General features: G+C 41.5%; 2 protein-coding genes and 1 pseudogene across 4 annotated transcripts; 2 read left to right on the top strand and 1 right to left on the bottom strand.

The window, feature by feature from the left end:
* Positions 1-9,289: 9,289 nt before the first annotated feature.
* On the top strand, positions 9,290-9,618 carry LOC100619645 (protein LBH-like; annotated as a pseudogene).
* A 6,862-nt stretch (positions 9,619-16,480) lies between these two features.
* On the bottom strand, positions 16,481-22,492 carry CRYAB (crystallin alpha B). 3 transcript variants are annotated; one of them, XM_056794412.1, is made up of 4 exons: positions 22,359-22,492; positions 19,815-20,200; positions 18,359-18,481; positions 16,481-16,832 (listed from the first exon to the last, which is right to left on the bottom strand). In XM_056794412.1, the coding sequence occupies exons 2-4, from the start codon at positions 20,010-20,012 to the stop codon at positions 16,629-16,631; spliced, it is 525 nt and encodes a 174-aa protein (XP_056650390.1). In that variant the 5' UTR covers positions 20,013-20,200; positions 22,359-22,492; the 3' UTR covers positions 16,481-16,628. The 3 variants fall into 3 exon arrangements, with proteins under 3 accessions (XP_056650390.1, XP_056650389.1, XP_001371244.1); XM_056794411.1 differs by lacking the exon at positions 22,359-22,492 and adding an exon at positions 20,388-20,454; XM_001371207.4 differs by lacking the exon at positions 22,359-22,492 and having other exon boundaries at positions 19,815-20,299.
* HSPB2 (heat shock protein family B (small) member 2) lies at positions 21,119-23,299 on the top strand. The gene is made up of 2 exons (XM_001381309.4): positions 21,119-21,437; positions 22,094-23,299. Exons 1-2 carry the CDS (start codon positions 21,344-21,346, stop codon positions 22,546-22,548), a joined length of 549 nt encoding a protein of 182 aa, XP_001381346.1. The 5' UTR covers positions 21,119-21,343; the 3' UTR covers positions 22,549-23,299.
* The last annotated feature ends 542 nt before the right edge of the window (positions 23,300-23,841 follow it).

The raw sequence follows: 23,841 nt of genomic DNA, 5'->3' as shown, positions 1-23,841 counted from the left end.
GAAAGAAAAATGGGAGAAAGAGATCAGCAGTCTGACAGATAAGACTGCTCAATTGGAAAACGAGCTCGAAGCATCCAATAGAAGGGCAGACAAAGCTGAAAAGCAAAATCAGTCCCTAACAACCAGAATTAAGCAACTCGAAGAAAGTGAGATCATAAAACAGCAAGAATCAATAAAGCAAAGCCAAAAAATTAATGAATTAGAAGAAAACATAAAATATCTCACTGAGAAGGTCACAGATCTGGAAAACGGAGGGAGAAGAGACAACCTCCGAATTATTGGTCTCCCAGAAAAACCAGAGATAAACAATAAACTCGATATTATTCTACAGGAGATTATAAAAGAAAATTGCCCCCACGTTCTGGAGCAAGGGGGCAAAATAGAAATAGAAAGGGTTCATAGAACACCCTCTATACTAAATCCCCAAAAGACAACCCCTAGGAATGTAATTGCCAAATTCAAGAGCTTCCAAGAAAAGGAGAAAATCCTACAAGAAGCCAAGAAGAGGAGCTTCAGATATAAGGGGGCTCCCATAAGGATCACACATGAGCTAGCGGCTAACACACTAAGAGACCACAAAGCATGGAACACGATATTTAGAAAGGCAAGAGAGCTGGGTCTCCAACCAAGAATCAACTACCCAGCAAAACTGACTATATACTTCCAGGGGACAGTATGGGAATTCAACAGAATAGAAGTTTTCCAAGCATTTGCTAAGAAAAGACTAGAACTTAGTGAAAAATTTGATATCCAAGCACAGAAAGCAAGAGAAACATGAAAAGGTAAATATGAAAGAAAGGGAAAAGGAGATAAATCTTATCTTTTTCTTTTAAGTCAAACTCTCTTCTATAAGGACTACATTTACATCAAATTATATATATTAATGTGGGGAAAATGTTTTGTGTAACTCTCAAAAATTGTAGAATCATAAGAGTAGTTAGAAGAAACATGCATAGGGAAAGATTGGGGCATTAAGAAGATTTGGGGAAAGTGGGGGCAAAGAAAGGAAAAGGGAGGGGGGGAACCGTCAATAACACTAAGATTTACTTCAAGAAATAGGGGGGGACTTAATAGAATAATCTTTCCCATATAAAGATACACATGGGAAGGGGAGGGGAAGAACTCTCATATGAGAAGGAGAGGGAGAGAGCGTGAAGTGGAATTACTTAAACCTTACTCTCAGTGAAATCAAATCTGAGAGGGAAGAACATCTAGATCCAGTGGGATCCTGAATTCTATCTTATCTATTAGGGCAAGAAAGAAAGGAAAATTAAGGAGGGGGGGAGGGAGTATAAAAAGGGAGGGAAAGAGAGGGGGGAGGAGAAGGGAGCATAAAAACGGAAGGGCTAGAAAGGGAAGCATCTCAAGGGAGGGGACTAGGGGGACTGACCTAAAGTAAATCACTGGTTCAAAAGGAGATAGTGAAAGAAGAAAGGTCAGAACTAGGGGAAGATATCAAAATGCCAGCGAATCCACAAATGACAATCATAACTTTGAACATGAATGGGATGAACTCACCCATAAAATGTAGACAAATAGCAGATTGGATTAGAACCCAAAACCCTACCATTTGTTGTCTTCAAGAAACACATATGAGGCGGGTTGACACTCAAAAGGTTAGAATTAAAGGTTGGAGAACCAACCACTATCAAATTTAGATAAATCAAACCAAAAAATAAACAAGAAAGAGGTAAAAGAGGTGAATGAAATCTTAGAAAAACTAGAGTTAATAGACATATGGAAAAAAATAAATAGGGACAAAAAGGAATACACCTTCTTTTCAGCACCACATGGCACATTCACAAAAATAGATCATACACTAGGTCACAGAAACATGGCACTCAAATGCAGAAAAGCAGAAATAATAACTGCAGCCTTTTCAGATCACAAGGCAATAAAAATATTGATCGGCAAGGGTACATGGAGAGCCAAATCAAAAATTAATTGATAATATGATACTCCAAAATCGGTTAGTTAGAGAAGAAATCATAGAAACAATTAATAATTTCATTGAAGAAAATTACAATGGCGAGACATCCTTTCAAACCTTATGGGATGCAGCCAAGGCAGTACTTAGAGGAAAATTCATATCCCTGAGCGCATATATTAACAAATTAGGGAGGACAGAGATCAAGAAATTGGAAATGCAAATCAAAAAACTTGAGAACGAACAAATTAAACCCCCCCCCCCCCAGAAGAAAACCAAACTAGAGATCCTAAGAATTAAGGGAGAAATTAATAAAATTGAAAGTGACAGAACTATTGAACTAATAAACAAGACTAGAAGCTGGTACTTTGAAAAAACAGACAAAATAGACAAAGTACTGGTCAATCTAATTAAAAAAAGGAAAGAAGAAAGGTAAATTAACAGCATCAAGGATGAAAAGGGGGATCTCACCTCCAATGAAGAGGAAATTAAGGCAATCATTAAAAACTACTTTGCCCAACTATATGGCAATAAATATACCAACCTAGGTGATATGGATGAATATTTACAAAAATATAAATTGCCTAGACTAACAGAAGAAGAAATAGTTTTCTTAAATAATCCCATATCAGAAATTGAAATCCATCAAGCCATCAAAGAACTGCCTAAGAAAAAATCCCCAGGGCCTGATGGATTCACCAGTGAATTCTATCAAACATTCAGAGAACAGTTAACCCCAATATTATACAAACTATTTGACATAATAAGCAAAGAGGGAGTCCTACCAAACTCCTTTTATGACACAAGCATGGTACTAATTCCAAAGCCAGGCAGGCCAAAAACAGAGAAAGAAAATTATAGACCAATCTCCCTAATGAATATAGATGCAAAAATCTTAAATAGGATACTAGCAAAAAGACTCCAGCAAGTGATCAGAAGGGTCATCCACCATGATCAAGTAGGATTTATACCAGGGATGCAGGGCTGGTTCAACATTAGGAAAACTATCCACATAACTGACCACATCAACAAGCAAACCAATAAGAACCACATGATTATCTCAATAGATGCAGAAAAAGCCTTTGATAAAATACAATACCCATTCCTACTAAAAACACTAGAAAGCATAGGAATAGAAGGGTCATTCCTAAAAATAATAAACAGTATATATCTAAAACCATCAACTAATATCATCTGCAATGGGGATAAACTAAATCCATTCCCATTAAGATCAGGAGTGAAACAAGGATGCCCATTATCACCTCTATTATTTGACATTGTATTAGAAACACTAGCAGTAGCAATTAGAGAAGAAAAAGAAATTGAAGGCATCAAAATAGGCAAGGAGGAGACCAAATTATCGCTCTTTGCAGATGACATGATGGTCTACTTAAAGAATCCTAGAGATTCAACCAAAAAGCTAATCGAAATAATCAACAACTTTAGCAAAGTTGCAGGATACAAAATAAACCCACATAAGTCATCAGCATTTCTATATAATTCCAACACAGCTCAGCAGCAAGAACTAGAAAGAGAAATCCCATTCAAAATTACCTTAGACAAAATAAAATACTTAGGAATCTATCTCCCAAGACAAACACAGGAACTATATGAACACAACTACAAAACACTTTCCACACAACTAAAACTAGACTTGAACAATTGGAAGAACATTAACTGCTCATGGGTAGGACGAGCCAATATAATAAAAATGACCGTCCTACCCAAACTCATCTATCTATTTAGTGCCATACCCATGGAACTTCCAAAATTTTTTTTTTACTGATTTAGAAAAAAACATAACAAAGTTCATTTGGAAGAACAAAAGATCAAGGATATCCAGGGAAATAATGAAAAAAAAAATACAAAGGAAGGGGGTCTTGCAGTCCCAGATCTCAGACTATATTATAAAGCAGCGGTCATCAAAACAATTTGGTACTGGCTAAGGGACAGAAAGGAGGATCAGTGGAATAGACTGGGGGCAAGCGACCTCAGCAAGACAGTATATGACAAACCCAAAGATTCTAGCTTTGGGGACAAAAATCCACTATTTAATAAAAACTGCTGGGAAAATTGGAAGACAGTGTGGGAAAGATTAGGTTTAGATCAACACCTCACACCCTACACCAAGATAAATTCAAAATGGGTGAATGACTTGAACATAAAGAAGGAAACTATAAGAAAATTAGGCAAACACAGAATAGCATACATGTCAGACCTCTGGGAAGAGAAAGACTTCAAAACCAAGCAAGAATTAGAAAGAGTTACAAAATGCAAAATAAATAATCTGGAATACATCAAATTAAAAAGTTTTTGTACAAACAAATCCAATGTAACCAAAATCAGAAGGGTAGCAACAAATTGGAAAACAATCTTCATAAAAACCTCTGACAAAGGTTTAGTTACTCAGATTTACAAAGAACTAAATCAATTGTACAAAAAAATCAAGCCATTCTCCAATTGATAAATGGGCAAGGGACATGAACAGGCAATTCTCAGCCAAAGAAATCAAAACTATTAATAAGCACATGAAAAAATGCTCTACATCTCTTATAATTAGAGAGATGCAAATCAAAACAACTCTGAGGTATCACCTCACACCTAGCAGATTGGCTAACCTGACAGCTATGGAAAGTAATGAATGCTGGAGGGGATGTGGCAAAGTAGGGACACTAATTCATTGCTGGTGGAGTTGTGAACTGATCCAACCATTCTGGAGGGCAATTTGGAACTATGCCCAAAGGGTGATAAAAGACTGTCTGCCCTTTGATCCAGCTATAGCACTGCTGGGTTTGTACCCCAAAGAGATAATAAGGAAAAAGACTTGTACAAGAATATTCATGGCTGCACTCTTTGTGGTGGCCAAAAATTGGAAAATGAGGGGATGCCCATCAATTGGGGAATGGCTGAACAAATTGTGGTATATGTTGGTGATGGAATACTATTGTGCTAAAAGGAATAATAAAGTAGAGGAATTCCATGGAGACTGGAACAACCTCCAGGAAGTGATGCAGAGCGAAAGGAGCAGAACCAGGAAAACATTGTACACAGAGACTGATATATTGTGGTACAATTGAAGGTGATGGACTTCTCCATTAGTGGCAATGCAATGTCCCTGAACAATCTGCAGGGATCTAAAAAACACTATCCACAAGCAGAGGATAAACTGTGGGAGTAAAAACACCGATGAAAAGCAACTGCTTGACTACAGGGGTTGAGGGGATATGACTGAGGAGAGACTCTAAATGAACACTCTAATGCAAATACCAACAACAGGGAAATGGGTTCGAGTCAAGAATACATGTGATACCCAGTGGAATCGTGCGTCGGCTATGGGAGAGGGAAAGGTGGTGGGAGGGGGGGCGAGGAGGAAAAGAAAATGATCTTTGTTTCCAGTGAATAATGTTTGGAAATGACCAAATAAAATAATGTTTAAAATTAAAAAAAAAGAAGAAGGAAAAAAAAGTTAGTTTATTTTAAATGACTAATTGGAATTCAGTGGGGACTCAAGCTGGTGGTAGTAGAAAGACATATAGATTTCTCAGGGAACCCTAGAACCCTAATGGACAAATGTAGCAAGTCTGGCTCTTGAAGGTAGTCAAGAGTTCATGACAATGAACTTTTCTTTCTCTTGGCCAGAGAAACCTTGGGTTTTTTCTCCACAATTTCTTGGATCCTTTAGGCTCCAGAAATAATGTTTCAAGAAATACTGCTTTATTAATGAAAATAGCCACTGTATTTGGACTTTTATATCATCTTCAAATGCTACCCGAGGAAGTAAAAATGGCACTAAAGAAAATAAAGAACAGTTGGCCTGGACCCATGACGGTAAACTTATGGCATGTGAACCTGCTGGAGCTATTCCATTCTTCCTCTCCACTGTTCCTCCCTACCCAGGTACTCTGCGCAACAGCCCAGTGGAGGTGCTTACTCCCTCCCCTGAGTGGAGCGCTTGGCCCACTCCCCTCCTTTTTTCCCTCCCTAATCTGGGGTAAGGGTGGTGGTGGTGGGACTTGGGCTAAGGGGGGGGGGCAGAGCACAGCATGCAGGGAAGGAGGCAGGGTACAATATGCAGTGTCTAAAAGGTTCACCATCACTGGCCTCAACCAAGGACACATCAAGGACCAGGTCAATAAGGAAGGGTTGATTTGAAAAAAGTGAAGGATCATTTCTCAACTCCTTTGTACAAAGGAGTCAGTTCATAGTGAAGTGTTTAACTAAAAACTTAAGCTCAAAATATATTCCCTTTATAAGATGTAATCCCTTGAATGCCTTGAATGATTTAGAAAGAGAACAACTCATAAAACAATGATAGCACAAGCTCTCAAGATGACCTCCTCACTAAATGCATAGAAGAATATCTAAAAGACAAATTAAGTTTCAGTTAAGTTCAGTTAAGACAAGTTAAGTTTCAGAAAGAGATCTTGAGAAGCCAAATGGATCTGGGAGATTAGAAGCATGGCAGAGGCAGCTGCCACAAAGAAGAATGCCAGGTCCCTTGGACTGATGTTATTTGGGACAATTGGTCACAAGGAGTTTCAAAAGAGTTGTGTTGCTGAACCCACTAAAGATCCTGACAGTAATCTTGCATCTCCTTTTCTCTCAGGTTTTCTCAGAGAAGCCTAAAACTGTTTTCTCAGTGTTCAGGGGAAAACTCTTCACATCCTTGTTTTTGAAGGTTATTTTGTATGTTTAAATAGCATTATCTATAGGCTTGTTAGAAATAAAGAAATCTCGGGTCCATAATTCTGAGCTGAAAATCCAAATTTTAATTGAGGTAAATTAAAGCTGCTGATCTTACCACCCAATTTGTGATAGGACCCCATATAGAGTTAGAACAGTGTAAAAAGGAATTATTTAATTTCTTTAATTTAATGGGGGACCTGGAGGTCCTCTTATCATAGAGATGTGTAGGGATTAACTAGCCCACAGTGACAGGAAGTGGGAACCAGGGAGCCCCCTGCTGGGTCAGTGTCAGTTGCAGGCTGTCAGTTGCTCACAATTAGGACAGGAAGTGGATGACAGTTAGGGCTGGCAGTTGTGGGGAAGTTGACTGCTGGGCATGATATTTATATTAATTTACAACTCTATCTAATCTCATTAAAACAAATCATTAAAAGATGCTCTCTTATCAAAACCCCTATTTTAACCCATACAACAGTATGTTTTTATAGGTTTTTGGTAGCTAATAAGTATGCCATTGACACAACAGAAGGTACTGAGAATGTTAAGAAACAGCAGTGGTGTTTGAGAATAAGAGTTTGGAACATTTGATACAAAGTCCTAAAAGTTCAGTATAAGGTTAGCTATCATACTACTTAGGTCAAAGTAACTTTTCTTAGCCACAATACTCTGGGGAGTCTATAGTTGGCATAAATCTTCAAAGGATCAAACAATACCTCGACATATGATCTCATCAGGCTAGCTGTACGCTTGCCATTCTTCAATGAACCCAGCTCCTTCTGCATGGGTTTCAGCTTCCCTAGATGACAATACATGTGGAGTTTTTATTCCTCCAATAGAAGCTCTTAACATATTTAGTTGCTATTAATATTCTAATATACCAAACTAAATCCTTTCTAATACTATGGTTAATAATTCTATTGTTATAATTATTTCATATATATTTATAGATAACATAATAATTTTATTATTATAATTGATATATGCCATTTACCAACTGGCTCTAGCTTTTTAAAAAAATCATAGTTACAATTACTTATCGAAAGGGATTATATGTGATCACTTGGTTCATAATCAATAATATAAAGGAAATAAAACAATTTTCCTTTCATGTTTTTGCTAATCTTGAGTTACCTATTAGAAATGTAGCTGGGAGGAAGGAATTGAGGGGAAAGAACACTTGGAGAAGGGAAAGAGAGAGATTTAATTTAACACTTTTGTCAGAATTCTGCCTCTGACTGGAGATTTGAAACTAAAAAAGACAGAATAACAGAACTTCTGATACACCTTATCAGGACATTTAAAAGAGGCATTTAAATTAGGAAATCCAATTAGGCAACAAATCAGTATTTGGGGGTAAGGCAAATGGTTGAACAATCCTGCTCACTATGCCTTCTTCACTTGGTATAGCTAAAAGAAGAGAGGTTATCAAAGGCTTATAAATACACACACATACTTATTATTACTAAAAAAATATGATGAGAGGAGAGCTCAGTGGGAAGGGACTTCGGCACATCATCTAGCTAGCCTATCTTCCCAGTGGTGGTTCAGAGCAGTGGGAGCCTGTCTGCCTAAGAGCTTGCCCTCTGGAGGGAATGTCCTGGGATGGTGGATCCCTCCCTTGCTTATAAAAGCTCCAGAAAACTGCTGGGCGCTGGGTTACTGCAGTACCCTTTTTCCTCTGGCCAGGGAACTATTTTTTAAATATCCAAGGGAATGGGTCAGCCTCCCTTAGTACCTCGTGTCTGGGAATAAGCAGTTTTCAGATAAAGAAATTAAAACTACCAATAAGCACATGAAAAAGTGTTCTAAATCTCTTATAATTAAAGAAATGCAAATCAAAACAACTCTGGGGTACCACCTCACACCTAGCAGATTGATAGCAAAGGAAAGTAATAAATGTTGGAGAGGATGTGGCAAAATTGGGACACTAATGCATTGCTGGTGGAGTTGTGAATTGATCCAACCATTCTGGAAGGCAATTTGTAATTATTCCCAAAGGGCTTTAAATGACTGCCTACCCTTTGATCCAGCCATACCATTGCTGGGTTTGTACCCCAAAGAGATCATAATAAAAAATACTTGTACAAAAGTATTTTTAGCCTCACTCTTTGTGGTAGCAAAAAATTGGAAAATTTGATTAGAGAATGGCTAAGCAAATTGTGGTATATGCTGGTGATGGAATACTATTATGCTAAAAGGAATAATGAACTGGAGGAATTCCATGTGAACTGGAATGACCTCCAGGAATTGATGCAGAGTGAAAGGAGCAGAACCAGGAGAACATTGTACACAGAGACTGATACACTGGGGCATAATTGAATGTAATAGACTTCTCTACTAGCAGCAATGCAACGACCAAGGACAATTCTGCCAGACTTATGAGAAAGATCCACATCCAGAGAAAGAACTGTGGAAGTAGAAACACAGGAGAAAAACATTTCCTTGATCACATGGTTCTATGGGGATATGATTGTGGATGTAGACTCTAAATGATCACTCTATTGCAAATATCAATAATATGGAAATAGGTCTTGATTGATGATACATGTAAAACCCAGTTGAATTGCTTATTGGCTACAGGAGAGGGAAGGGGGGGAAGAAAAGAATATGAATCATGGAACCATGGAAAACAATTCTAAATTAAATAAATAAACAAATGAATGAATGAATGAATGAATGAATGAGGACTTTGTGTCTGTATATTTCCCCATTCACTGCTCTGATTATCTGAGATCAGCTAAAATGACTGAGGTGATGATGAACACCCCATCTAAGGATGAGATTGAGTTGAATAACCGAAAGCATGGCATCTCCTATCAGATCTTTCCAGATCTCTCAGATTTTGATTGCTACTACAAACTGAAGAACCCCCTGCCTTCCATTGTGGTGGATTCCACAGAGGGAGAAGTGAAAAGTGGGGAGCTCAGATGACCCCCAAAGGAGTTCTTGGTCCAGGAAAATATAAAAGAAAACAAGAAACAAAGAAAGAGGACAAGGAGCAGTAAATTTATTTAGAGGGCACCCAAAGGGAGCAAAAAAAAAAATACATGTGAACTGTATTTTTTTTCCATCATGGTAGAAAATGAGTGAGCCATAGTAGTTCTGAAAATGTCTAATGATAGCTTCAATTTTGCACCTGTGAGATCACTGAGTTGGTTTTCTTTCTTTTTTTAATATGAATTTTTTTTTTCCAAAAGAAATACCATATGTTCAGCAGATGAGTCCTCAATGCAAAGATCAACAAGTTCTTCTGAGAAAGGAAGTCACTTAACTGGGATTGGGGAAGTAAGTGTCTGATGCTTTGAGATCACTATCTGGGAACTCTTTAATGTCAGACAGGCAAAAAAGCCTGAGACAAATATGTGGGACGGTCCCTTGATCATCTCCTTCCTCCCTTTCTTTTCTCATCTGCTCCCCTTGATCTCCCTTTTCCTCTCACAAAAGACTTTCCTACATATTTATCCACTTTTTTGTTGTTGTTGTTTTGTGGGTGGGCAAGGCAAGGCTTTCTAGGCTCCATTTCTCAAAATACCTATCCCATTTTTGTTCTGGGAGCCCTAGTATCCCATGTCTCCTTGTAGGGGTTGGGGAAGATAGGGAAGCCATAGGATGGATCCTTTGCCCTTCTTAAGGTGAAAGACACATGTCAGTGGACCTCTCTCCTCCTATCATTCCCAAAACCTGAGCAGGAGGTTTGGGAATAGTTAGGGTCTCTTTCTTTAATTAACACTTTCTTCTGAAGCCCCTGAACCAGTCTCTGAGCTGAATCTTCGGCTCCTCACCTCCTGACTTGTCCTATTTGAATCTAGCAAGTCTGTTTAGCTAGGTCACTTATTATTGGCCTTCAGCCTACCTTTCACCATGAATCTTCTCTCTTCTTTTTATGAAAAGTGGAGGAGTGAGTGGAAGAGAAATCTTTATCCCCTGGTATCGTTTTTGGGTGGGAACTGAGACTTCTTTCTGGTCAAGAAGGTCATTGGAACCTAGGAAGTGATAGGATTAAGGGTTGGGATGTGGTAGGGACAGGAGGAGGAGAAGTGAGAATGGTAACACATGGTGGGTTGAGTGCCAGCAGTACTGTAACCAAGTGGAAAATTAGAAGGTTCCATGAGATACCATGCAGCTTTCCAAGTTCTGGAGAGGTAGGCATTGTCTGTGTGTGGCAGGGAAGAGGAGGCTTACCCTGGTTTGCTTTGTGCTTGAGGAGGCTACAGGAAGGAAAGGAAATTGTACTTAGACTTTGAGTTCTCCCCAACATCCCCCTAATTCTGCTACCCTCCTCCTCCTTCTCATCCTCCTCGACCCTTTGTCTGGAAGGGCAGCTTCCACAGGAACCTGGGAGCTTACTGTAAGGGTTAAAAATAGTTTGACTAAATTCATGAGTTAAAAAGAATTGTTGTGGTTGCCAGGTTTATAAAAATTAAAGTTAAACTATGAGTATGTTAGTAGCTTTATTACAGCAGGGTAGAGATAGTAAAGAGGGAAATGTAGGAAGAGGTAGAAAATATTGCCTAGCTAAATACGCTATAATTGTTGATCTGAAGAAATTCAGCTCAGCTCTGACAAAGTCTCCCTCAGGTCTGATCTCCAAATGCGGAAGACACAGTAGTCTCTTTAGCAAAAGTCTTACCAGCACAAAATCAATCTTCAATGCAGAAGTCCAAGGCAGAATAATTCCTCCAACTCAGAGACACCAGTGCGGAAGTCCTCCCTCAGCAAGAGCTACCAAGGCAATAGAAATGAAGAATGCCCTTGGCTCGCTTTTATAAGCAGTTTTCTTCATGTCACTTCCTGTCTCTCCAGTTTCTCTGTTTCACTGTGGGCTGCTGGAACCAATCAAAGTCTCTCAATTTGTCTAGCGGTCTTTTAGGACTAAGTGTTAATGACTAAGTGTGAACTCTCTTGGTTAGTGACTTACTAAGTGTTAAGTATGGCAACTTTAAGTTCTTGACCGATTAACTTAAAATAGACAAAGGGAATAAAAAAATTTCCTTTCACATCACTTAAGATGCAGCTATAGTGAAGCCCTCCAGTTTGGAATCCTGGGTCTGAAGAACAAATTATAGAAATATTTCTATTTCATTGCCAGAACCTGTGTGACCTTCCACTGAGGCAGAGAGAGGCAATGTGATAAGGAATCAGACTTGAAAGCATTCTTTGGTATAATAAGGGAATCCAAGGCACTTGACCGTGGCCACTTCCAGTCAGTTCCATTTCAGCTCCTAGTCTTCGACTGGGTACTTATATTTGTATTTAATACCTCATGGGTAATATGGTTGGGGAAGGCTGGGGATGGGTGTTACTTTTATATGTCAGGAGGACCAGGTTTGAGGGATATCTTTCCCTTCTCCACCCCCTCTCCCCCAATCTCATCCACTTGTGTTTTGAACATAGATGGCAATAATTTTTAGCTCCATACTGTGGTAGTAGGCCAGCAGGTGGAGAGAGTGGGAGATGACCCACTCCCTACAGTTTCTGCTAGTGACCCAAGATAGGTCTGCCTTTCTCCCTCCCTCCCTCACTCTCTCTCTCTTCTCTGTCTGTCTGTCTGTCTGTCTATCTGTCTGTCTGTCTGTCTGTCTGTCCGTCTCTCTCTCTCTCTCTCTCACCCCCTCTCTTTTTCTCTCTTTATCATTGTGGTTTGATGGCAAAGAGCCAGTCATCTCTGTTATGTAGCCCTCACTGTAGTTTTGATCATCATTTAACTCCTGTGGAAGAGAGATTTGGAGAATCACCCAATAACTCCTTGTATTTTCAAATTCTTCAATGGAGTGATGGGTACCCAGTCCCCCATCTGCTACCTGCTATCATCTCTCCCAGTCTTACTGTGTGATGAAAGGTGCTTTTGTACACTACATAACAAACTATAACAAGCCTACTATGTTTGTATGCGCAGGCGTGCACACACGCATGTTTATGGCTGATGGTTTATTATGGCTGATGGCCTCCAGACCAGTCTCTACCACCATTTAGATTTCTGAGCAGGTGAGGGGCCAACAGCAAGGATAGGTCAAGATCTTCAGAAGGGTCAGCCTCCTGGGTTGATCCCATCTACCCTTGGAAGAGACCATGCTCTTTGTCTGACCTCTGTGTTGTTGTGGGATTTTGTTTTTTGTTGATATTGTTGTTCCCCACAAACATCCTTTTGAAAGGAATTTGTGTGTTCTGTATTTCTAAATGAATATATTTTTTTAAATCCTTTAGTAAAAACACCTGTTGTTTGATGAATTTCTTTTTTGAGGCTCGGGGAGAAACTAGTGGTTTTTCCCCCCAAAAAACTATTTTTTGTCACTGTGACAATTGTAAATACAGTTTGAAAATGCTTTCCACTTTGACAAAAAAAAAAGATAATGAGACAATATCAATAACTACCAGCGTATATGACTACTTTCCCATCTCTGCAAAATTTTAATGAAATAATCTACGCATATATGCAGGACATATTCAATGAATATATGAGAAGGGAAAAGGTAGACTTTTACAAATGATATTTTGCAGCCAATCATATCTTTATAAAATCCTATCATATAACTATAAGAAGCTTGACTTGGTAGAGCAAAATGTTGCCTTAAAAGTTCAAATGTTTCCCAAACATACATTAATATCATATATGAGAATTCCTTGAGATATGTAGCAATAGAGATGAATTTATTCAGTAACCTTCTTATTAATCATAAGTAAGGCATGAAATAGGGAGATTACATTCACCAAAGGTGTTTGTCCAATTCAATTTCCAAAGCAAAGAGGAAGGTTCCCTTGATGGTGGAATCTTCCAAATTGGTCCTACTTGTAGATGAAATTGCATTGACTGCAACAAGTAGAAGCCCCTCAAATGAGATTCATAGTTTATTCAAAAAGAGTTTGAACTACTTAGCCACATATGAAAATCCAAGTAGATGAAAGGTATCTACATCTAGATCAATGGTTCTCAAAGGTGGCTACACACTTTAAAAGTATCAAGGATTCCATAAAACTTTTGTTTGTATGGTTCATTTCTGTTAATATTTACCATGTTACAAATAAAAGCATCTTTATATTAGTATAAAATAGTTTTATATTAATAGTAAATTAACATTAGTATAAAAACAATTTTGACCTTCAGATCCCCTGAAAGGGTCTTGGGGATCTCCAGGGGTCCCCAGACTGTGCTCTGAGAATTGCTGGTCCAAATCATTCTATAGAGTTGAATAGGACAACCTACAGAACTGATTTATCAGTACCCATATCTTATACCTGCCTTACACATGGAAAGTGAAACTGGCCCAGAATTGAGTCAGATGAGGCAAGTCAGCTGGATTATCAATGGAAAATTGTGTAATGTTTTTAATGACTCCAGGCTACACCCTGAAACAAAAGCTCATTAAAAAAATATCAATATAATTCCAGGAGTGCTGGATGGCCACAAGCCATGGAATACCTCAGCCTCTGAAGAATGAAAGCTAAGTGTCATTCAAAGGGCAGTAGAAAGGTTGTATATGATGAGCATGTGTAGGCTGTAAAATATTGCCAAAATTTTTTAAGTAGAAAAATGGTATCAAGGATATCAGAAGAGAAGTTATCTGACCAAAATAGAAATTGGGTGAATCACATTGAAAAAGTGAGGAGTGGATAGCCCATGTGCTCCATTGATGTTCCAGTCTAGGGTTCTAGAAGAAGTTGGCCTCTCCCTTCACCCTTTATTCTCCCTTCTAATGAACCCAGAAATTAGGGGAAGATATGAAGAAGAATTATCAATTGATTCCAAGTTAGTCATGAATAGCTTGTGATCTGCTCCAGTGGTGGATCATACACAGATCCATTAAAATATTGAAGTAATGAGTTCAGGTACAAGTTGGGCTCTGGCCACTGAGGTCTCTTCTAGCACTGAAATTTTGTCTTCAGTGAATATTTAATACTACTTTATGTTAGTTATTAAGTTTCAATAATAATCTTTTAAGAGCTACACAGGTAAGAAAAAGAAAAGGACCATGTTTTCTGCATATAGGATAGAACTTTTAGGAGAGGAAGTTGGAAGAAAAAAATTCCTCATCCAAATAAATTGTTAATTATGTTATTGAGATAAGAATTAAATATAATTTATGCTAAAAGTTGTCTTTGCCTTGGTCTCCATCACTTGCCTCAATAAACTAGAAATACCTACTTTTATTCAGGAAACAAGCTTCACTGCATAGCTATTGAAGCAAAAGTAAGTGACATCTATAAATTGTGATCCCAGATAATGTATCCCAGAATGATTTTCTGGGTCTAAGTTTGCTGTTAGAACTATAAATTTGGCTATAAAGATATTTGGTTGGTTCTCATATGCTTTAAAGAGTCAATAGGCAGTTAGTTGTGCTATCAGTTGTGTAAGTTGATATGTTCTTTAGCCCATCCCTATCAAGATGGAAAGAGAGATTAGGATATTTCAGTCTTCTAGCTTATTTGGTGGGTTCTTAGTAGCTGTTGTTCAATCATGATCCCAAGGATCACACTGTCTGTGAGTTGTTTTTTTTTTTTGCAATGATCCTGGAGTGATTTGTCATTTCCTTCTCCAATGGATTAAGGCAAACAGAAGCCAAGTGACTTGTACAGAATTACACAGCTAGGTAAGCATCTGAGGCCAAATTTGAACTCAGGTCTTATTGATTCCAGCCCAGTGCTCTATCCATTACCTCCTTTTTAGTAGCTATTTAGAGATTGTATTCAGGAGAGATTGGATGATAATTTTCTAGATCTTCCTTCTCATTCTTTTTAAAAATTAGAAGATAACTTAGCACCATCTGACAAACCTCATACCTCTACCTGTATACCTCATCTCCTTTTGCCTCAACATAGAATAATGGAAAGAAAGCTGGTCTTGAAGTTGCCAGAAGCTGGGTTCAAACCCTGCCTCTGGGAATTACTAGTTGGTAACTGTGGGAAAATGAACCCTTCTGAACCTGTTTCCTCCTCTGAAAAAGGAGATAATAATATCTGTAGTATTTAGTTCACAGAATTCTCTTAAGGATCAAGGAAGGTAATAAATATGTTGTTTTCTAAGTCTTAAAAGATATGTAAATTATTATCATTATTATTATTCCATATGGTCCAGGCAAACTGGGGCCTCAGTTTCCTTGACTATGAAAATGGTTGGAGATGATCTCTAAAATCCATTTTAGCTATGAACCTCTACCTATTCACCATAGAACCCCATATACCTCTGTGCTTTCCCGCTTAGTGCTTATGCCCTTCACCACTGTCTACCTATTTAAATTCTATCCATTTAGGGGGAAGCTGGGTAGCTCAGTGGATTGAGAGCCAGGCCTAGAGATGGGGGGTCCTGGGTTCAAATCTGACCTCAGACACTTCCCAGTTGTGTGACGCTGGGCAAGTCACTTGACCCCCATTGCCTAGCCCTTACCACTCTTCTGCCAAGGTAAGGGTTTAAAAAAAAATTCTATCCATTCAAGATCAAGCTCAACTAATACTTCTTCCATGAAACTTTCTCAGGTCAAAGCTAGCTAGAAAACCTTCCTGCCCCAGACCTTCTATAGTACTTTCTTTGTACCTGACTTAGCCACTCATCATGTTCTAGCTTGCATTATAGTTATGTGAGTACATGCTGTCTCCTTTGTACCAGACTCCATAGCTGCTCCATAGGAGCGGGGACTTTCTGCTATTCCTCTTTGTTTCACCCCAGCATCTAACTACTAGAGTGTCCTACTCCTTAAGTGTGAGCTTAATAAGGTGTTTGTTGAATATACTGAATGACTGTTTCAATCTACTAGAAAATCTCAGCTACAAATTAAAATGGAAGTCCCCCAATCACATGGTAACAATCATGCCAGTTCTTTACGGGTAACTGATGAGTGCTGAGATACCCAGGACATTCAAAGATTAGACAATTACTTGTTGCTGAATCATTTTATTGGCCTAGTAATTTGGGCTCTGCCCTCAGCATAAATAAATAAGCACTGGCACCAGTCATAGAGATTGTATCCCTACTGATGAAAGAGCTTTCCTGCAATAGAAAACAAAATTTAAGGGATTGGGGCCTCTATTTCCGCGGGGCTGCGGTGACAGCAGGCTTATCCTCGCGAGTGATAGGAATGGTGCGTTCAGGGCCAGCAGCCTGTTTTCTTGGTCCATTCACAGTAAGGACTCCATCAGATGACAGAGATGAGGTGATAGCAAGTGGGTCCACATCAGCTGGGATCCGATACTTCCTATGGAATTCACGAGAGATGAAGCCATGCTCGTCCTGGTGAAGGTAAAGAGGGACAAAGATAGAAAAATGAAAACGGGAAAGAGGTAGAGACAAGAAGAGAAACCATGAGAACGGCAGCACCACTTGCCCCAAACCTAGCCACATTTTCATCCCTCCTTGTTTCTCACTGACCCTGCATGTTGGGATAATTACATGAAGCACTTCTGAAGTTAGTTTAGTTTGGGAATTCAGACTGGAGCCAAGCAAGGATTCCCTGGGTCTCCTTCAATGGAAGCAATCGATTCCCAAATCCATGGTGGATGGGGTTGTTTCTGAGATCTTCTCAGTGGTTTAGATCATCGTACCCAACAGCCAAACTGAATTTAGAATTCCAAGGCCTAACCTTGTTGTGTTCAGCCACAGAGGAAACCTACAACTCATTTGGTCAGCTTGGCTCTAGGAATGATAAGAAGCAAGTGGAAACAAGGGGTTCCACCTGAATATCTTCAGTTTCATCTTGTAGCATTCCAACCCATGGTATGCTGGGATTTGCTTGAACCAGCTCCTAAGAGCCAATTATAAAATTTTCAATGTGGGCCTTTTACCTATAAATAAAAGTCTGATTTCTTTCTTTCTTTCTTTCTTTCTTTCTTTCTTTCTTTCTTTCTTTCTTTCTTTCTTTCTTTCTTTCTTTCTTTCTGCTTCTCTGAACTTAAGAAAGAATAGAAGAAATGTTGATAATGCCGACTAAATGTAAAATGTGCCCTTCATACATTCCCCCTCCCCACCCTACCCCCAAAGCTGGCTGAAACCAGCATATATCTGATTCCAACTCAAAACATTTGGGCATCAATGGATTCCATCAGGACATGTTTAATGTGATTTTTGCCTCAATGCCTACAGTTTGGGATCAGTTACTAGGTGATAGAAGAGAAGGTACATCAAAATCCTTCTTCAGGAATTGATTAATTAAAAAAAAAATAAAACCCTTACCTTCCATCGTGGAGTCAATACTGTGTATTGGCTCCAAGAGTGGTAAGGGCTAGGCAATGGGGGTTAAGTGACTTGCCCAGGGTCACACAGCTGGGAAGTGTCTGAGGCCAGATTTGAACCTAGGACCTCCCATCTCTAGGCCTGGCTCTCAATCCACTGAGCCACCCAGCTGCCCCCTTGATAAATATTTTTTGAAAAATAAAGATCACACCAGTCTTTAGGATCCAAAGGATAAGGCCTTGAGTTAACCCCCTCATATCCCCATATCCTTAAAATCTTTAGGAAATGGTCTCTCTGTCTGGTGACTCCCAAGTGGTCTTAGTGGTTCAGGAAGTTAAATACAGTTCTGAAACTTAGAACAAGAGGTTCAGAGTAGGAATGGATTCCAAGAATGATGGATTCCCTGAATGCCTTCAGGCCCTCCTGATTTTTAACTGGGATGTACTTCAGCAGCTCTAAGAGCTTCAGGAATCCTTCCCACCTCCCTTCCCTAATAGCAGTCCCTCCTTCCCTCTAAAACAGCAGAAGAGCGACTACTCAGAGCAAGGAAGCAAGACAAGACTGCCAATAAGGGATGGACCAGATACCTGGCGCTCTTCGTGCTTTCCATGAACTTCAATCACATCACCCAGCACTTTGACCTTGAGCTCCTCTGGGGAGAAATGCTTCACGTCCAGGTTTACAAAGAACTTGTCCTTCTCCAGTCGCATCTAGAGATATCAGAGAAAGGTTCAGGGGAGATTGAGGGACTGGGGGGTGGGGTGGGGGTGCAGCAAGGAAGTCAAGACCTCTCTTTACCTCCTATAGGGGACACTGATAAACCAGAAGAAAAAATACATCTGTAAACCTAGTCTATCTAGGAATCCTTCTTTTCCTTCCCTTCCTTCCCCCACTTCTACCCCACCCCCTGGGAAAATACCTTTCCTAAATTAAAAAAAAAAAATCAGAGTTCTCTGGCTTATGGGAGCCTTGACCACTAACACTTAACTAAGTTTATAGGCCTGGGGAGAAGTCAGGACATTCTCAAAAATGCTCAAAGTGTGAGCCAGAATATCCACAGCATGTCTATACTAAACAAAAGATGGACTTAGCTATAATTGTGAACATGAGTTCACAATCTACCCCATCCCTCTCAGTTTGCTAAATTCAAACCTCTAAGCCCCTGGATATTTATCTATAACAACAAAGACTTCTTCTGCCTGCTCCTCAGGACTGCCAAGTTTCCCACCCACAATCTAGAAACTACCCAGCTTGTCCTTTCAGTGCCCTTGCCCACTCACCCACTGGACTCCTGTTTACTCATACTTCAGTATTTTTAAATGAGGGTGTTGTTTGGGACAGCCTAGTCTATTCAACTTTTCTCTTCCTTCCCCTTCTAAAGCAGAGTGGAGAAACTGAGACTTGGACAGGGGTCCAGATTTTGAACAAAGATCTCAAAAGATAACCTTGCCTCTCCTTATATTTAAGCTTCCTAACTCAAAGAAACTCATCAATCACTATTAGGGGGTTGACAAGCAGGGGAGAAACAAGATTACTTTTTATGGTCTTACACAGGAGGGAAAGGAAGCTAAGAGCAAGGACAGGGGCCCTTGAGTCCTGGAAAAAAGCAAACGTAACTAAGAAATAGCAACAAAAATTGTCTGAAGATGGCTGTAAGGGACCAGAGCAAGTGTTCTGGGAATGCTAGGACTATTTCTGTCTGGATACTTTTAAAGCAAGAAAGTTCCCCCTCTCTGGTAAAGTCAAAGTAAGGGCTGCCCAGAGCCCAAGGGGCAAATGAGATGACCTTAATGGGTCTTAAGGGATTTTATTAATAGTATATTTTGACCCTGCCTTGCACAGAGGGTCTAAAATAAATTCGATCAGACACACTGAGAAACTGGTAGTGACCTCATCTTTCTACACTACCAGGCACAGCTGTCTTAGACAACTGTTGCAGATGAGCATGAGATATTCTATTGGGAAAGCTGAAGCAAGGAGCCCAGAGAGATTCTGGCTTGCACCAAAATTCGAGGTGCCCATTGCCTGACAGGGAAAGCTTACCTCTGAGAGGCCAGTCTCAAGCCAGCTAGGTGTCCTCAGGAAAGAGGGTCGAAAGTAGAAAGGAGTCAGGGCAGTGGAGGTAGGGAAGAGGTCAGACTCCAGCAGATGCTCTCCAAAGAACTGGTCAAAGATTCGGCTGGGCGAGTGGAAGGGAAATAAGGGGCGACGCATCCAAGGATGATGGATGGCGATGTCCATGGTGGCTAGAGAAGTTTGTGGAGTATGTCTGGCTGGGCAGCTCCTTCAGCCCAGGCTCCAGTCGGGCTCTTATATACCCTGCACCCGTGAAGTTTCTGGAATGGTGATGTCAGGAGTTTTATTATCCCAGTTCATGGAGGACTGGTGATCAGGGATTTGGCTGTGACACACACCCAGTACTCACCAAGCTAAGAAAAGAGAAACACAAACATGTCTGAGCTGGCAAGTGACTAGTCCTGCCCTCCAAATTCGGGTGCTTTCCCCGCCCCTGTTCCACCCCCATCCCCTACCCCTCAGTGCAGGGCTCTTGTTCTCCCTCCCCTCTTGCTAGGAATGCCAAGCAGCTTGCCCCTCCCCCTCCCATTATAGTCTCACATGCCAGGGGGGTCAGGCCAGCGACTATCTTGGGCCCAGGCAGAGACTGGCAGGGAAGGAATCTGCCTGGGCTGGGTCCCAAGGACATTAACTCTTTGTTACTCCTTGGAGAAGGCTAGTGGTCACAGAGACGTCATGGTCCAGATTCCGTGGGGCACCCTGGATAGAAGGGAAGAATGGAGGGAGGTCCTTGACATCATTCTAGCCAGAAAGGACCTCCAGCCTTTTCAGAGAAGAAACTGGGTAGAGGTGGTTGTGCAGGGATCCCTGCTCAGAGAATTGCAGAATTTGAGACATAAAAGAAACGGTAGAGCAGGGATTAGAGCCCAAGTTTTGAAAAGGAATGAGAATGCCATAACATCTGTCCCCTTGAGGGTGGGTCTGCAAAGCAGATGGTGCCTTGGCCTTGGAGGGAGAAAAGCCCGAGTGCGAATCCTGCTTGTGACTTTGAGCAAACACCTCCCCTACTTTGGGCCTTCCTCATCCATAGAATGAGGCCCGGCAGGACGCCCTCAAAGACTCCTGTTACTACTCAAGCTGTCAAATGGCCAGCAGGGCCTTCTCCCATTTCTGTGACCCTGGGAGGATTAGGTTTAGGAAGATGTATTAGGATTTAAGGCTGCCATGTGGGCAGGAGGGAGAGTTTGGGAAGATTCCGGTAAGGATGGGTCTCCTGCCCTCATTGGCCCCAAAACCAGACCACTCAGCCCAGCTGAACAGCTGAACAGCTGAACAGCTGAGCAACGGATCCGAGAAGGAGCTGGAGGGGAGGGAAGGCAGCATTCCCAGAGCCTTCCTCCCCCTCCCCCCAAGGTTCAGCACTATTTTTGGGCAGTGCCGACCCCGCCCCAGCCCCAGCTCCAGCCTTCCTGGGATCCTTTTCCAGAGTACTGCTATTCATCCTGGCAGGAGGGGCTCCCTGTGTGTCTGCAGGGGCTGAAGGTCCGGCTGGGGCCATGTCGGGTCGCTCAGTGCCACACGCCCACCCGGCCACCACGGAGTACGAGTTTGCAAATCCGAGCCGTTTAGGCGAGCAACGATTTGGGGAAGGTACTGGACCGACGATGCCCTTCCCCTCTCCATCGATCTGGGGGGCCCGCACTAACCGGCACCCTCCAATCTGAACTAAATTGACCCGGCTGCGGATCGTCTTTCATCCGAGCCTGACTTTTCCCATGTGGGATATAGCCCCATTCCCTGACTGGCCCCCACCACAGTTATCTGACCCAGGAGATCCTTCCTCCTGGATAGAAAGCTATCTTAGTTGGGACTTCTCTCTTTCCATCCCTTGGCCCTTCTCTTCAACTTTTCTTCTTGCCCTTGTCTCCAAGCCTTCACCCTCTTTGTTATCATTTCTGTATCTTCTCTCTCCCTCTCTCCATTTCGCTGGATTTGGAGTCGAGGCAAATCTGACCTGCACCCCTGGCTTAGCCACTCAGCCTCAGTTTCCTCGTCTGCAAAAACGAGGAGATTGCACTTCCTGGGGTTGGGCTTTATGATCCCTTTCCGGCTCCTCATAGAGGACCACTCTTACCTCCATTCTTCCCCCTGTGCGCCTTGCCTTCTCTCTGGCCCGGGGCGTCCCTTTCCTTTCGCTCTTCAGTCCTGCCTTTCACTTCTCACTCTCCATTCTCCTTTTAGACTTCTTTCCTTCCCCCTCTCCCTACTCCCCACACACTCTTTCTTTCTGTTTATCTTCCCCTTAGGCCTGCTCCCAGAGGAGATCCTGACTCCCACCCTGTACCATGGTTATTACGTGCGACCACGGGCAGCTCCAGCTGGGGAAAGCGCCGGAGCCGGGTCGTCCGAGCTCCGTCTTAGTGAAGGCAAGTTCCAGGCCTTCCTGGACGTGAGTCATTTCACCCCAGATGAGGTGACGGTGAGAACCGTGGACAACCTGCTGGAGGTGTCAGGCCGGCATCCTCAGCGCCTCGATCGCCACGGTTTCGTGTCCCGTGAGTTCTGCCGTACCTATGTCCTGCCTGCTGATGTCGATCCGTGGCGCATTCGGGCTGCGCTCTCCCATGATGGCATTCTCCATCTGGAGGCTCCACGGGGAGGCAGACGATTGGACACAGAGGTCAATGAGGTCCATATTTCTCTGTTACCTAGGCCTCCTGACCAGGACGAAGAGGGGGAGGGAGAACTGATGGGACCCTGATTTTCCTAAACCTGGCACCAAGCAATTTCCTTTCTCACAAGAAGGGCCTTATGGTGACGGGAGCAGCTGCCAACTAGCCTAGAGGCCCTTGCATCTCACAGGGAAAAGGAAGGAAAGGGGGAAGGGGAAAGGAAAGGGGAAAGGGAGAGGGGATAGTAGTGACCCAGAATGGAATGTCTGTGTAGTTTGGTCTCTTGGAACATGTGATTAGCCTTGTCCTTCATTCAGCTGTGGGTAGATATGAATAAATCCAAATCCCAGGGCCCTGTCTGTGTTTCTCCCTGTTGTGACTTGGAGAATGAGACTAAGTGAGGAAAGGAGCCATAGCCACTAGCTGGACAGAGGGCTCATAATTTGGATATGCTGAGCTCAACGCCAGACTAAGCTCACAGCTGGATGCTGTGATTTCAGCAGGATGTTGGCACTGGCTCCTAATCAGATTCCCAGCTCTGATTTTCTCACAATGCAACAAAAGCCAGAGTGATCCTGAGAGGGGGTGAGGGCTATGCCATCCAAACAACCCACAGGGCACAGTCTGGGCTGGTGATTAGAGATACAAAAACAAGGGTCTCCAGACAGTCTGGACTTTTCAAGGAAGAACTTGGGAGAGGGATCTGGGGGGAAAAAGAGCATGTTTTTGTCTAGGCAGGATTGCCCAGAGCAATGTCCTTTGATTCCTGGGCACACCCTTCTATGGAATAGACAGAGTTCCCATATTCAAGGGACTAAATAAACCAGGAGAGCACAAATACTTCCAGTTGAATGAATGAATGAATGAAAAAGCATTGGTTAAAGAACCTTCCTCCACAATCAATCATCCTCCGGGCCCCAAAGTGTTCACAGCAGTCATATAGTGTAATGCTGGAAGGGTCTTTAAAGATCATCTGACTCAATCCATTCTTTTACATATGAGGAAACTGAGATCCAGAACCTTAAGATCCTAATTTTAGAAATGGGCAAGACCTTAAAGGTCATGTGGACCAACACCCTCATTTTACAGATGAGGAAACTGAGACCTATAAAAAGAATATTTCTTGCCCAAGGTCATGCAAATAGGTAGAGACAGAACCAAGTCTAAAACTCATGTTTCTTTGCTCCTAATTGGTTTTTCAAAACTTTTTTTAAAATTTCAAGTAATAATATCTCCCTGATATATCTTCTGCTTTGTAACAAATATGCATAGTCAAGCAAAACAAGTTTCATTATTGGCCATGTCCAAAAACATATGTCTGTGGAGGCAGCGGGGTGGCTCAATGAGAACCAGGCCCAGAGATGGGAGGTCCTGGGTTCAGA

Source organism: Monodelphis domestica, chromosome 4 (genome assembly GCF_027887165.1).
Source record: "Monodelphis domestica isolate mMonDom1 chromosome 4, mMonDom1.pri, whole genome shotgun sequence".
In the NCBI taxonomy this organism is placed as follows: domain Eukaryota; kingdom Metazoa; phylum Chordata; class Mammalia; order Didelphimorphia; family Didelphidae; genus Monodelphis; species Monodelphis domestica.
This window is presented reverse-complemented; position numbering and strand designations above follow the sequence as displayed.